General features: G+C 33.2%; 2 protein-coding genes across 2 annotated transcripts; one reads left to right on the top strand and one right to left on the bottom strand.

Annotated features, from left to right (window-relative positions):
* The first annotated feature begins 26 nt into the window (after window positions 1-26).
* Window positions 27-5,829, top strand: LOC100177024 (organic cation transporter protein-like). Its single transcript, XM_026840904.1, has 11 exons — window positions 27-585; window positions 956-1,103; window positions 1,424-1,512; window positions 1,828-1,931; window positions 2,296-2,447; window positions 2,615-2,783; window positions 3,254-3,505; window positions 3,754-3,968; window positions 4,261-4,443; window positions 4,739-4,877; window positions 5,370-5,829. The coding sequence occupies exons 1-11, from the start codon at window positions 430-432 to the stop codon at window positions 5,437-5,439; spliced, it is 1,677 nt and encodes a 558-aa protein (XP_026696705.1). The 5' UTR covers window positions 27-429; the 3' UTR covers window positions 5,440-5,829.
* LOC100176979 (glutamate--cysteine ligase catalytic subunit-like) lies at window positions 5,662-16,186 on the bottom strand. Its single transcript, XM_002126507.5, has 15 exons — window positions 15,993-16,186; window positions 15,253-15,365; window positions 14,685-14,801; window positions 13,978-14,043; window positions 13,441-13,557; window positions 12,874-12,932; window positions 12,159-12,364; window positions 11,645-11,778; window positions 10,240-10,361; window positions 9,722-9,834; window positions 9,098-9,295; window positions 8,454-8,598; window positions 8,019-8,092; window positions 7,144-7,264; window positions 5,662-6,825 (listed from the first exon to the last, which is right to left on the bottom strand). The coding sequence occupies exons 1-15, from the start codon at window positions 16,143-16,145 to the stop codon at window positions 6,608-6,610; spliced, it is 1,956 nt and encodes a 651-aa protein (XP_002126543.2). The 5' UTR covers window positions 16,146-16,186; the 3' UTR covers window positions 5,662-6,607.
* Between the last annotated feature and the right edge of the window lie 81 nt (window positions 16,187-16,267).

The following is a 16,267-nucleotide window of genomic DNA, read 5'->3' as shown; positions in this document are numbered from 1 at the left end:
TGTATTGAAATTATTGCGGCAGTTTAGTACAGCTTTGAAAATTTGTTAACCAAATGTCCTGTTGTGAATTCTTCGGGTTCAAATATAGTTTAATAAAAAAAGTTTGTGAACCGTATGCTGCGGCTTGTTAAAAAGTGATCCGAAAGTCAGGTTTTAGCAATTTACAATCTTTTTAGAAAAAGCTTCCCATATAGGGTGTGGAAACATATTTAAGAACTCAGTATTTGCGATGTATATGATTCGCGTAACAAAGAAAATTCAAAGAATTATAAAACCGTAATATCCTCACGGCTACCATATGGACCGTTGTTTATTGTTTAAAACACGATCGGGATATTTGGTTCCTGTGTACTGAAGGTGTATCATATTTCCTCGCAGTTCTAGATGTATACGAAGTCCAGATTTAAATATTAAAACTTTGGTTGAAACATGTCGAAAGAAGAGTTTGAAGAGTTGAACGTGTTTGGTTTTTATCAAAAGAGACTTTCTTTGCTTTTGTTGCTTTCTACTATACCAAGTTGTGCTTTGACATTTCGTTTTCTCTTCACTTTATACGAGCCAGAGTTTCATTGCGACGTACCATCGGTAAGAATAAAGGTTTGGTGGGAAAACATTTAACGGACATTGCTCCAACCCAGTAGTCACCAATGAGTTGACCAAATTATAAGCCATATCAAAGCAAAAATCATATACAAAATTGAAAAGTGTGGTAACTCGTAAAAGCACACGAGAAAAATGGTTTGAAAACACGTGTTTCTCTGCGATGCGCGGTGTCGCAAAGTTAAGGACCGGTCTCATGAACAACTTAAATGTGCATCCCGGGTGTTGGGGTAATGGGCCAAATCTTCCTAATTCCCAGATATTTGGCAAGGACCTCACCCACAAAGAATAAAATAGAAAAAATACAATATCTCGTTGTGTTTAATACAATAGTTTTAACTCCCGTTTCACACAGGCGTTATCAGAGAATTATCTCAACGTAACCAAATCCAAATACGAATACCTGCTAAATTCGACGGTTCCTTGGACCACCGACGATAAGCAAGAATTAGTGCGAAGCGAGTGTTCCAATTACGACGTATCCGATATCGATTTTTTAACAAGTAAGTTGCATTACTCGTATTTGGATATTATGTACTATAAAAGGTATCTTGTCTTCCATACTACTCTACACGTCTTATAGTAGTATGGAAGACTGGACACCTTTAGTACATAATATCCAAATATCCCTATCGTGTTTTAAACAATTAACAACGATCAATGGGAGACGTGAGGATACGGTTTTATAATTCTTTGAATCTTTTTATTTACTACCAAATGGGACGAGAAAATAGAATGAAAATGTGTCCCATTTTCCTCGACCATATGCGATTTAAGTTTTCTTTTAAAGCGAATAACTTATATTATACATACTACTTGACAGACAAGAGTGGAACCGTATGGCTCGTAAACAGAACATTACCATGCAAACAATGGAGATTCGCACAAGATGGGGTTAGCGCTCTAACCGAAGTAAGTTTATAGCCTACACACACCACCAGGTTTAGCTTTTACAAAAATAATAAATACACTATCTAAATGTTTATATATATACAGATGCAATGTGGAAATAGGCTAAACAATAAATTTACATTTATTTTCTCGTCCTATTTGGTATAGTATAAAAAGAACATTCAAAGAATTATAAAATCGTATCCTCACGTCTCCCATTGATCGTTGTTGATTGTTTAAAACACGGTCAGGATATTTGGATACTATGTGCTAAAGGTCTTCTGTCTCCCTCCACCCCACAATACTATATGTTTGATATATGAAGTTACTTTTTAGTTTAAATTCGTATGCGAACGCGCATGGATGAAGCCTTTTTCGTTTACAATCTACGCTGTGGGAAAAATGTGCGGTACGTTTGCAATTGGCCCAACATCTGACAAGTAAGAAATTGGTGATCTTATTATAATTGAAAGAAAGTATGAATGAAACTTATTTTATCCTCGTGTAGCGGAAAACGACAGTCGCTTTTGCACTGATGTTTTTTTTTTGTACGACTCGTGCCCGCTTACGAGTTACCACGTATATATAAATTGTTAGTAACTGTTTTTTAAAGAGTCAGCCAATTTAAGACAACCCATTAGTATAGGGTTGTGAAGAACCCTATACCATTAGTGACCACCTATTGATTAACGTTTTATACATAACTGTAAAAAAGGAATCTGCCTATGTTCCTTAACCGTTACGTACACTTAATTAATAAAGTTGCTTTGTGTATTTACTGTAACTTTACAAATTTGCCAACAGATTCGGTCGTCGAGTAGTTTTCCTGGCGACCTTAGCTTCACAATTTCTGGTAGCGTTGCTTATGAGCTTTTCACCTACCGCTTCCATGTATATGTCCATTCTGTTTTTTACAGGAGCTACAGACGTGGTTTACTCAGCTGCATTTTCACTAGGTTAGTAGCAAACGTATAACTTCGTAACTTTGACAGAAAGGAAATAAGGCTCCGTTATTCAAAAGATTCATACACTTCCAATTTAGAAATTTTAATTTAATTTTTTTTGTCATATTGTACTTGCAGGTACCTATACCTATATACCTAAGCGGTTCTGTTATTTATAGGTATTGAATTTGCCTCGACAAAAAAGCGAACATTTATCACATTCTGTTGTCAAATGGGATTTTCCCTGGGGTTTCTTGTTTTAACGTTTCTCGGTTACTTCTTCAGAGATTGGAGATGGTTGTTACGAGTATTTAGCTTCTCAGGGCTTTTGTATATCCCTTACTATTGGTAAGTTAAAATGTTTTCAATTTTTTTCTATATAGTAGGGTGGATAAAGATGTGGCATCTTTAGATTTCATTTTCTCGTCCCACTTGGTCCTAAACAAAGAACTTTCAAAGAATTTTAAAACTGTCCCTTCGCGACTCCTATAGACCGTTGGTAATTGTTTAAAACACGATCAGAATATTTGTATATTATATGCTAAACATATATTATATGCTAAACATGTCCCGTATTCCCCCACCTTACTATATAAACTATGTAGTAGCAAGGGGTAAGATGGGACATATTTAGCATATTTATCCCACATTTCCTGATTGTGTTTATATTAATTAACAGCTCTCTTTTAGAGACGCGGGACTGGCAGGTATATAATTGCGTAAATATTTGTTTGCTACTAAATGGGAGAGGAAAAAAAATAAAAGCTTTTTTATTTAACACCACGCTATACTATATCCCTGTTGTATATATTCGGCAGGTTGATTGACGAATCGCCACGTTGGTTGAAGTCGATTGGTCGTGAAGAAGAATCTCAAAGAATTCTGTCAAAAATTGCCAAGTTGAACAAAACGCACAAAATTTCTTCGCAGGATTCAAATGAACTGGAAACTAAACTTTTCGATTCCCCCAAAAACGAAAAAGAGAATGGTCTCAAATTTTTCGAGTTGCTGAAATTGCTTGTGAAACAACCGGTTTTGTTGAAAAGAATACTCGTTGTCTTCTTTGCCTGGTGAATCTTTGGTTTGTACATAATTAAAAATATGTTCTTGTAGTTATAGTAGGGTTAGGAGGAAGATGGGACACCTTTTCATTCTATTTGGTATAGTAAATAAAGAGCATTCAAAGAATTATAAAACCATATTCTTAAACTCCCATAGACCGTTGTTAATTGTTGAAAACACGATCAGGATATTTGAATAATATATGATGAAGGCGTCCTGTTTTCCCCACCCTTATCATATATTAACTTTTTGCCAGGTACTGCACCAGCTTGGCATATTTCGTCATTGGTTTGAACACCAACAATTTGTCAGAAAACCGATTTTTGAATCTCTGTGTTTTGGGACTGCTCGATATTGCTGCAACTGCAGGCTATTATCTGATCGCTGGTAAAGTCGGAAGAAGGAACAGCTATGTTTATATGATGCTGGTCATCGCATTGCTGTCTGCAATTACACCTTTCGTAAATCAATGTAAAATCTGTTTTTCACGTATTGCCTAAAAACTAAGGTGACAGGTTTTCTAAGCTCTGAAAAGAGCAAAGTGGTCGGATTACTAATCATCTAATATCCTGACTGTGTTTTAAACGATTAACAACGATCTATAGGAGTTGTCAGGATACGGTTTTATAATTCTTTGAATGTTCTTTGTTTACTAGCAAGTGGGACAAATAAATAGAATAAATAGGCGTCTTCTCTCACCATACCTCATATATAAATATATACATGTATATGTGACATATTTAATTTCTCCATTTTTTAACAGGGAGCACAGTATTGGTTGCTGTTATGGTTTGTGTGTGCAAGTTTGCGGCATCTCTCCTTTTTACAGTAATCTATGCTCACACGAACGAATTGTTTCCAACAACGCTGCGTCAGTCTATCATGGGCATGTCTGGTGTCACGGCAAGAATCGGATCACTAACCGCTCCGTATATCTTGTTTGCAGGTCGGGCCTTAAAGTGAAATTTGTTCCATTGCACATTGTGATATACAGTGGGGTAAGGTGGGACACTTTTAGTACATAACTTCAAAATATCCCGATCGTGTTTTAAACAATTAACAACTGTCTATGCGAGTCGTGAGGATAAGGTAATTCTTTAAAAGTCCTCTGTTTACTACCAATCGAGACAAAAAATATAATGTTACAGTGTCCCATCTTTCCCCACCCAACTATTTTATGCCTTCACGTCCACTACGCTTACTTGCCAAATATAAATGTTGGATCTTACTTTAAAAAACAGGTGACCCTAATAAAGTTAAAACAATATCAATTGCAATCGGAGCTGTTCTATTGGTATCTTCAGCTTTGTACAGATTTCTGCCAAAGACCATCAATGAACCGTTGCCTCAAACCATCGACGATGCCGTTGCAATGGGAAGGTAAAGCAGCAATGTGCTCTAATTTTTTCTAATGAAAAATATAAAACGTTAAACAGGATCTTTTTTTACAAAGTTAAATTAAATAGCACGGTTGGTTAGCGCGCCTGCTCTAACCAGAGTTGATGGGCCAAGGCTCTTCACTGCTACCATTGTGGGCGTAGCCTATATGTGTCCTTGGGCACAATACCTAATGACAATTGCTCTAACCCAGTGGTCACTAATGGGTTGTTCAATTTATTAGCCACACATAAAAATCTACAAGAAATAATCACCCACAAAGTAACATACACGGTAATTAACTCGTGAGTTGGCACAAGGTGTATAAACCGCGTTTGTTATAAACGCCCGTGTTATTTCGACTGTCGTTTTCCAGCGGAGCGAGGTTAAAGTAAGTTACATTAATTCATTCAAAACAATTGGGTTAAATGATAGAATGCAACGATCGCCGAAATCGTTTACCAAAAACAAGTCTTCAATGTCTTTTATTTGTAGATCCCATGTCGCTTGCTTTAAACTTCGAAGAAGCAAAAGTAGCAGAGATGAAGAAGCTACTATGAGCTGAACTATACTTCCATTGTGTTCGTACACTAACTACTTATATTTATCTTCTTGTTTTTTATTAAAACAAAAAATATTCAGAATTGTATAACCGTCTCATCACGAACTTAAAAGAGCGTCACTCAAAACGTCTGAAATCTAACTCAATAATATTAAATGACCTTAATGTATGTGAAACCAAGGTGCCATTGAACGATTTATGTGAATACTGCTTACCACAAAACTTAACTTCAGAATGCATTAATGCAACATATATATAAGTAAGCCTACAGCCTTTTGATGGTTTACATTTTTGAATGAAAACACTTTTTCATCTGGGAGTGCTCTCGCTGTAGTTAATTCCCAATAACTGTGGAATTTAAAATAAACGCCAGAACATTGTTTTCTTCCAATATGTTCTTACAATTGAGGTCATACATCGTCATTGCTACCACCAGATAGGACACAGTTTACTGTTACACTATATGGAAAGACCGCAAAAAACTAATGAAGTATAAGCACAAAGCCAGAAAGTTATAAATTTAATTTTTTTTAAAGTGGTTAAATTACAGCCAAAAAGTTTATTAAGTAACGGTTAAAAAAGTATTAATTGTGGAGATTTTTGTAATATTTCAATATTTGTAATATTTTGTAATAAACAGTTAGTTTGGAATGCAGAATATACTACAAGAAACAGTATGAGCGGCAGTCATGCATAACTATCTGGCAATTGATTATTTTACATCTTGAAGTTGATTGAGACAAACACGAAGGCATGACACAATCGTATTTTGCATTTCGTGTTTTGTCAAGAGATCGTCTCTCACTTCTTCTACCAGGCATAATGTAAATAATATTTTTTTCGGCTTATCTGATTTAATAAAAGTTAATTTTTTTCCAATGTTTCCTTTGCCATTTGCAAGACTTTAAATTCTGATAAAACACTGAAACAAAAGTGTGTTTTATATACCAGATATGTCAGAAAAAAATGTTTTTGGGGTAACTTTAATGCTTGACCACTTTTTCAGTGCTACGCTAACCATGCAAACTAATTAGGCGGCGGTTGTGAGATAATAAATTAATTACCTATATTGCATGTGGGGGGAGCTAGGGGGTAATATCATGATTTCTAAAAAATTGTCGGTAAAAGAACATTTTTGTAAGTGCAAGTGAAACCTTAGAAACAAAAGGTTTCAGGAACCGTTCATGGGATCTTTGTTTGCCTGGATGTATTCGCTCTTGTGGCGCGGCATGCCGAACAGCTGGTGGCATTTCACTTCTCCTTTCTCAATCTGGTCACAGCGAACAAGAAGGTCGTAAGCGATGGAATCAGTGACGACGGAGTCTTGTTTATACTCAGGGTGGTTAGTGACAAAGTGTCGAATCCACTGGGCTGCACTCATGTATTCTCCTAAATAGGAAAGTTAAGAACAAAATCTTAACATTTTTAAATATCTGAAGTGTCCAGTGCCATGGCAAAAGTTATGAGCACGTCTGCCTTTAGCCCAGAGTTTTGAGGTTCAAGGCTTGGCGCTGCTACTATTTTGGTCATGCGTGTCCTTGGGCAAAACAACCAAGCAGTTGTTTGTGGGTTGTCTAAATTGTTAAAGATGAAAGACAAAAAAAAGAAAAATCTTTCATCACAAAAATAAAGAAAACCGCCCTGCAAAAAATATCAATTCTAACAGTAAAAAAAAGAGCTTTTGTTGTTAAGTTACAAACTCTTCACCAGATGCTCTCTTCCCTATGAGGTTAAGATACTCAGAGATGCTGCATCTTGCTTCCACTCCAACCTCCACACTATCAAGGTATCTTCGGATGAGCGGGATGAATCCCGGGAACACGTCTTCCTGTAATGATCATGAAAATTTCACCATTATCATGTGAAATGTGATCATAAACATTTTTCAAAACTTTTTCTATGTTCGACTGTTTATATATTTTTCTATTGTTTTATTGCGATTAGTTCTGCAATAAATTTACACAGATGATTTCGGTGAGTGAAATATTGCTAACAGGCCAGACCATTGGCAATTCTTGTTGTACAGGCTGCCTGGATAGTCACTTTGCAGTTAAACATTGATTAAAATACATGTTTCAGTAAAAATGTAAAAGGTAAATTTAAATTACAATTATTAGTTGAAAGTGGCCTCTGTGAGCATCAATACAGGCTTGGACCCTGCTTATTTTGTTTCCTGGATTCTATACAAAGACTGTTAACAAAAAAATAAGTGCTAAGTGCACATTGACTTTTCGAACAACTGTACTAGCTCCAGAATGGCAATGGTAAAAAAATTAAGACTTAATCATACTCCTATGCTAGTCTGCAGAGTATGGCAGTTCCTGACGAGATTTCGCGTGTGAAAGGCGTTATTTTTCATGTGTGCCCCGACTATTATCAAAAATCGGCAGGCAAAGCACGTACTTTCCCAAGCCCGCTAGGAAATTCTATTTCATACGGATTCTTTTCATTGTTCAATTAATTGACATGCGTGGAACAAAATATGGCGTGCATAACCAAAAGTTTGTAAACAAAATTAGTCGTGCACCTGCCATGCTTTGACTGGCTCATATGCAATACAATCCGAGTTACATATATTCTACCTTTCCATTAATGATGGTGTCTATGGTCATTTCTGCACAGCAATCAGAATGATCATTTTCTGCACACTTTGCGGCTAAAATAGATTGAAATAAGTTTTTAAACAGGTTTTAATCCAAATTTAAACAATAGTGATGGTTTAGAAAAAAACAATGTCTTAAAATTAATTTAGAAGATAATGCAATACTGGGTAAAGAATAAAAAAGTTTCATTTATCCATTCAAGTTTTAAAATTTTTTCTCATCTTATCAAATACGATAAGGAAAATCAAATTAATTAAAGCAACAGAAAGAAGGAAACTAGCAACAAAACAACAGCCATTAAAGACAAGCTACTAAAACTACTTGAGAAAAACTGTTAAACAAAAAGCTACCTGTTGAAGTCACGAATCAATGCAAACAAAATAGAATGTCATATTTTATATTGGTAAAGCTTACGGTTATTATCATTAGACTTCCCATTGAAAGAGCAAAGCTGTGTGCAACATGCAGGGGATCGACTCGTATTCACATTCTTTCTGAAGTAAAACTTTTCTTTAAGGATCGCATTATTTTTCTGTGACTTCTCCATGTTACTGTCAACCTGGTATAGAAGTAAATTGTTAGTAATCTTTTAGAGGTTTACCTGGTATAAAAGTGTTGCATTTATAGGCGGAAAGACTGTATTTATGCAGGCAAAATGTATATCCTTTTAAAATATATCATTCTATTACTTCTGCTACTAGGCACAATGTTCATAAATTTATAGCATCTTATCCAGTATAAAAATGCAGTACATTTCTGTGGGACACATTCCATGATAAAGTTTAACCAAATATAAGACGGAACTGCGAAAATACACTATGTTTTAAACCAAATGAGCTGTAAACAGTCATTTACATTATTCCTGGAAGCAGGTAACAGAATGGAGTTATAAAGTTTAAACATTCATTAAATTTTTAATAAAAAAACACCAGAATAATGAAGTACATTATCATGAACTTTATAAAATAATGAAGTACAATGAATAATATTCAAATATCTCCTAAATAATAAAGTCCTAAACAACGTCCGATTAAACGACAACCACAAAAAAAACTTACATGAGAGAGTGGCATTAGAAAGTCAAGTTTATAAGTAAGAATGACACGAGTTAGAAGAACGATGAAAACAACAAATGCTGCGTTTTCGAAGTCGGTGAGTTGAGCTTCACAAACTCGGAACTCGACTCTCCACCCAATAGAAGATCCCGGAGGAGGAGGTTTGAACCGCATCGACTGCCAGTTGGTGGACTGGATGTTCTTAGAAGAGGAGAAGTTTTATGTCATTTTTGATGGGATTTCTATATATATATATATAATGAATATAATACATTCACTGATATTACAGTCCATTACTATTAATGCCTAACTACAGACAGGCTCCAAAAACTAGTGAGGTCATGCAGTAGCACCCTGGGTCTTAAGGTAATGTGCCAACCTTGGCCTAAATTCTTGACTCACGGGGTGCGAGCGGGACCTCACCCACATAGATTAGAAAATTTTTTCAGTAAATATAATACATTAAGTTATATATTGGAAAAATACTTATTTTTCTGCAGCAATGTTGCACGAGAAAAGCAATTACGACAACAGTATTTTTCAAGCATTGCAATACGCCTATTACTAACAATATTATATTACCATTTCAGAAATATTTTATTAAATTGTACAATGAAAAATTCCAACCTCAAAGTGATCTGCCTCGTTCTCGTCGTCGAGGTCGATCTTTTTCGAGAACAAAGTTAACGGGTCGCGTATCCACAAGTGGGCGATGTGTTGCGCGAGAAGTTCGTCGATACCTGTGAGCAATAAACCGTGACAACTTTAGATTAACCAGGAAAAAAACATTAAAATAAATTTACCATTAACACTTAAAATAAATTTACCATTAACACTTAAAATAAATTTACCATTAACTATCAAACAAGCGCTGTTTTAAAGTTAATTTTTTTAAACCAAATATTTTTCAAACCAAATATTTTCATCTAAAAAAATATGTAATATATATATATATATATATATATGTAATATTTATATATAAATTTATATATTTTATATTTACTTTGCTACTGTCAAGCCATATTGTTTCTTTCGTAATTTAAATGTTATATGTTACCATATAAAGCGGATAAATACCATTTATAAGATTTTTTTATTTCATTTCTATTTTATTTAATAACATGTTTTTGTTACTTTGAAATCACCTGCATTGAGTAAAGTTGACTTTGCCTCTTGATTTACCTCCACATTAATATCGTTAAATATTTTTGAATTTGAAGAAAGGTAACTATCAATTGAATCATATCTTGACTTGCGGATAACTTGTCTGTGAAGAAAATGTAATTAAAACAAACTTAAACAGAATATTCTAATAGTAATTTGCAAAATTTTTGGTAACGTTATTAATTATAAAAAAATTCTGCTGCTCTTGGCAACAGGTGTAAGCGTGAAACATTTTACTTGAAATTGCTATTCTGGTAAAAATGTAAGCTTACATGTAAAAATTTATTTTTTACTAGCTTGTTCTATATATTCTTTACATTTTTTTTATGAAGTATAAAAATTGTTGAATAATTTGTTAATAGTATATTAATATATACTATTATTTTTTGGTAAATTTTCTGTACCTAATTTTTGATTTGTTTTATTCACTTTACACAAAATCTATTTTGCAAAATGGCTTTAATAAATTTAAGGGAGCTTTATTATGTCGAGCAGAAAAAAAAATACATTTGAACTGTTTACTTTGTTTTTGCCATAATACATTTAAACTAGTAAAATTATTCATTCTAATTTTTTTTCTAAAAAATATTCAGCTTAAATATTATGTTATCGTTTTATGTGCATTGAAAATACATGTATGGTGTATCATAACACTATTTGTTTTTATCTCACAATGTCAATTATATAAAATGTTCATACAAACTATACACATCCTGTAGTCGCTTAACTCAAATTGACATTATTATTACAAAATATCAACATACAAATTTAATTAAATAAGTGTTCTATTATATGAGGCTAAGGTCCTTGTCAGGGGCCTGGGATGTAAGCCAGAGTTGACCCATTAGGCCATTCAATTAGTGGTATGTTTATATTCATTTTTCCATTAATGCTTTAAACATTAAAGCGTTTTTAATAGGTCATTACAAAATACTTAACAGAGGCACTACAGCTAGCTGAACCAAGAGAACTGGGATTAAAGCAATTTTTTTTATAAAAATTATATATATAGATATATAGCCTACACTTCATACTAATTGTAGTAATACCCCCAAGAGAAGACCTACAACTTTATAATATAGTAGAGTGGGGGAAGATGGAACACCTTTTCGTTTAGTTCTCTCTTTTCATTTGGTAGTAAACAAAGAACATTCAATGAATTATAAAACCGTATCTTCACGACTTCCACAGACCGTTGCTAATTCTTGAAAACACGATCAGGCTATTTGGATATTATGTGTTAAAGGTGTCCCATCTTCCCCCACTCTACTATATCATTTATAAGATATTTATATTTAAGATTGCAAGAAATTTAAATTGTAAAATATTTTACTTTGCAGTTGTTTTAAAAGTTGTAAAATATTTTAAAGTTTTCTGATATTTTACTTGTTATGCTTAAGTGGTTCCAAGCCCAACTCTTCGCTAGTTCTGTCATCGACACTTCCCGCGATAACTTGCCATCGTGCATCGATGTCGGCTATATATCCTTTGTATAATGGGGATGCTGCACTCAGGGCCAACTGAGGAAAATTGTTGTTTGAACAAATATGTGAAAAGTGGGTCAGTCATTGTGTTACTGACATGTGGTGTTGAGGTTTTTTTTTATTTGAAATATCACCCTGAAAACACCCTGCCTTTTTACTATAATTGATGATTCCGTGTTTGACCACTTCATAATAGATTTTAATGTAAACAAAGAACCTTTTGTTATACTTTAATGCTTTGTTCCATTACTATTGTCCATACACAGTTTTGCACATTCTTTAAAGACTGTTCATTTTTGTCAAAATAAAACTGTTCCTTTTTAGTCAAAACTGCACATTTTTATACATTATCTTTCTTTTTTTATGATTTTCGTGCAGTTTTGACTAAAAAAACCTTTTTTGCGTGTCATGCTTACCATAATGGGACAAACGGGGGCGAGATGGTCATAAAGAAGTTTAGCCTCCTCTATGTTACAAGCTTGAAAAGTAAGCTGAAGGCAGGAGTTGCCCATTCCGAAGCCCATGCAATCCATGTATATGTGGTCTGGTTTGGCACCAGCTGCAGACTCTGGGTCATTTATTTGCTCGATGAAGGGGGAAGGTGTGTTTTTGTCTTTGAAAACTGTAATGAAATATGAGATAATTACAGTCATCGCATAGCCGAGGCACAGTTGCTCATAACACAGAGGTTATCAATCCAAGGCTAGTTCTGCTACCATTGTGGCCGTATTCCATATGTGTACTTGGCAAGATACTAAACTGCAATTGCTTCAACCCAGTGTTCACTAATGAGTTGGAGCTAAAAGTCTAAATTATTGTCAGTCATAAATTAAAAGAAAAATAATAAAGTTACATCTATGATAATACATCAAGACTAAGCCTACATAAGCACACTGAATTGTTGAGAATGGTAAAAATGTTAATACCTACAAAATTAATATTATTTACAAATTGCATATTCTTTACTTAAACAAGTATACAACTACAAATATCCATGTACGCATATCAAATTACAAAGTAATAGCCATTCAAGACTCTAATTAAAATCACCAAGCTACTAATTTAAATTTTATAGCTTAGGTGTTTAGAAAAATCAAGTTGCCATAAAATGAAACAAACAAGTCAACGTACTTGGAATGTTGATTGCCACTTTCTTTCCTCTTCGCAAACGAATGTTGCGTGTTAAAGACCTGAGAATATAATTATTTGTAACAAATATTACAAAGGTAAAGAGAAGGTTATACAGTAGTTCGGGTAAGAATAAGATAGCACACAATTTAATTCTCTTTTATCTTTTTTTTATTCGGTTTAAGCAAAAGAGTGTTTAAAGACCTAAAAATATATTTATTTTTTAACAAAAATGGCCTATTATTAGGGTAAAAAGAAGGGAATATATTAGGTTGGGGTAAGATGAGCCACTTTTGATCCTCTTTTATCTTTTCATTTGGTTGCAAACAAGAAAGATTTACAGAATTATATAACTGAAACCCCCACAAAGAGCACTGCTTACTAAAACACTATAGGAAAATACTCACAGAATGATATATTTACCAGTTCTGGTAAAGAAATCTTATATTAAAATCTGTGTTTAGAATTAGTTCTTTTAATTTTTTCTATGTTTGAGCCAACAGCCAGAAAAACAATTATATATAGTCAGTGTGAGTGTATCATATAATCATATTGTTTTGCAATACTTACGGAAATCTAGGGTGGCTGGTGATAGCTTGGTCTGGAAAATATAAAGATCGAGACACAGGGTTCGATTCCGGCCCCGTGATGTCATATGCGGGGTGGGTGAAGTTAACGCAGCCCAACCTGTGATAATTGTTGTGCTTTAACAATGCTTGTAGTTAGGTACAACTATTAGTTTGGCCGACTGTATGTATCATTAACTGTTAGTTTATAAGATATTGGTACAAACATAAAAGTTTCATTCAGCTTCCACCTGATCAGAGGCTAATCTTAATTAATTTCAAGTGGAAAAAATTTTAACGTGGAAAGGATTATTTATTAATATTTAATGTGGAAAATACAGGATATAAATTTGGTGGCATATTTTTAAACATTAATGCATCTAGGCAAAGGCGTTCAATATATTATAATTTGTAATCCATTTTTTAAGAAAAACAAAGGTGGAACTTAATATTGAATCCGTAGTTATGAATTTATATGATAAACAAAGAAAGAAAGCATGGTGTAATTATTATTGAAGTTGTTTAAAATTAGTTTAACTACCTTGGAAATACAGTGAGGCTCATTATCTGTTCATCCTCGTTTAAAAGTTCCTGAACTTCTTTTCTCCTTAATTAAATAAAAGGAATCAAAGGTTATGACAGTTCAGTAATGACAAGTTCTTATATTATGCAAGTCATACAGCTACAGGCAATGCAGAGCTTGTAAACCGTTCATGTTAAAGTAAATATATATATATTTATTTGTAAAAAATCATAAAATTCAAACACCTGTTTTTTTTTGTTTTTTTTTTATTTATTTACTAATTTTTTCAGAATGGAATAGTTTTTGGAAAATTTTAAAAAATTTAAAATTTAAATTTAAAAAAGTCAATTACATATATTGACCACTTCCAAATTTATAATTGAGCTAAAATGCCCGTGACAGATATCCGTCACCATAAAAGGTGAATGTAACAATCTTAACTGATAACATAAATGTACTTCGGCATAATCATACAACAAAGAACAAATCATAATTTTATGGCATTTGCTACAATGCAATGAATTAAAGATACAACTGAACAGTTTGAAAGAAGGATCACCAAATATATAATCAAATAAAAACAATCTTTATGTAATCAAATAAAAACAATCTTTATTGGATATTAGAAAACATTACAACAAAATACAATACATGCAGATTTTGGCATTCATGAAAAAATACAATTGATGGAGATTATATTTCCAGGAAGTAACATGTAATATTACCTCATCCTCATGTTGCCCTCAACCACATTAAACTGAGCCATATAACCAAGGTATGGAACACCAGGCGTACCCTCCACCATATAACTTGCATATTCAGGTCTCCACAGTGATGTTAGACTGATAAAAATTGAATATTATTATTTTTGTATGTTTTTTTACTTAAGTGAGACTACTGAAAAACTGAGTACTGTTATTTGATTGCACATATCGATACCACATAAATGCATGTATATATATACCAGAGTGGTTAGAATAAATAAATCAAAAAAAGAATAAATCCTTTGTCCAGACTTTTTGGTTTTCCATGACAATCTGCGGATTTTTGCTAATTCATAAAAAAATCCACAAACAGGTGGTCTGTAATCAAAACTGGTGTTTTATGTTGATTTATATCAGATAAAATTCTGAGAAAAAATTATTTTTAGACAGAAATATTGTGAAAAAACTTCTCCGGTCAAAAAGTAAACTTTTAAATCTGTTATATAAGTGCATATATATGTATTTAATTAACTATGTTGAATACTGTAATTTCATATCATCCTACAATACAAAAAATAAGCTAAAATACTTTTTCATTTTTTTTCTCTCCTTTTCCTGCAGTATTTCACACAGTTCTTCCCCTCGAAGTGAAAGTTGGACCTTTTTATTCTTGTGGTCAAACTTTAGAATCATGTATTCCACCTTTTAAATATAAACATGTAAATAAAAATGACCAGACTACTGTGTATTTTGCATTAAAAATGTATGTATAATACTCCAATTGTAAATTACATATAGTTTGTTGTGCACAGCCTTTGTTAACATTTACACAATGCACGAATGCAGTTCATTTTTAGTGATGGTTTCTCTCTTTAAGAGGTAAGCAAACCAAGATAAAATGGCTGCATGGTTAAAATTGTGCAAGCGCAACATACTCAAGTGAAGGCATTTTCTTCAGTGATTAAGTTTAACAAAGGCATAATATAAAATAAAATATATATATACATATGATATTATATATTTTTATTTATGGTAGCAAAGATTGGAAAATATTTTAAACGAAAAGACAGTTGTTAAAACACACTTACAGGTTAAAACATGTTTACATAATTACATTTAAAGAAAGAAAATAAGCGTGGTTGCTACACATAGCAAACAAACAAGCCATTTATGTTTAATTATTATAACCAAAGTTAGAGCAAAGAAAGCAAAATCCAGACACCAAAAACCGACAGTCACGTGTGATTCCTTTGGATCTCCAGTTACAATATGCAAACACAAAACATGACAAACAAAAAAACAATGTTAGAAAAGCAACAAAATACTGACCTCATCACCCCATTTCAACATATCACCTGGTCGTTTCATAAGACGGTTGTAGTTGTGCAAGAACTGTTGAATTCCATGTGATTTTACATGTTCTACATAAGGCTGCAACTGCTGCCATGATAAAGGTTCACCGTCGAACTCAAGTAACCCCATTCAAATAATAAATTTTACTACAAGACACAGTCTAGTAATCTGCAAAATCAAACCGAAATATTGTATTGGTTTAATAGCTAACTTAGCAGTAACTGAATTTTATTACTGGTGCACAATAAAAA

This window comes from Ciona intestinalis, chromosome 2 (genome assembly GCF_000224145.3).
Source record: "Ciona intestinalis chromosome 2, KH, whole genome shotgun sequence".
NCBI classification, from domain to species: domain Eukaryota; kingdom Metazoa; phylum Chordata; class Ascidiacea; order Phlebobranchia; family Cionidae; genus Ciona; species Ciona intestinalis.
The sequence above is the reverse complement of the archived record's forward strand: the minus strand, read 5'-3'. Positions and strand labels throughout refer to the sequence as shown.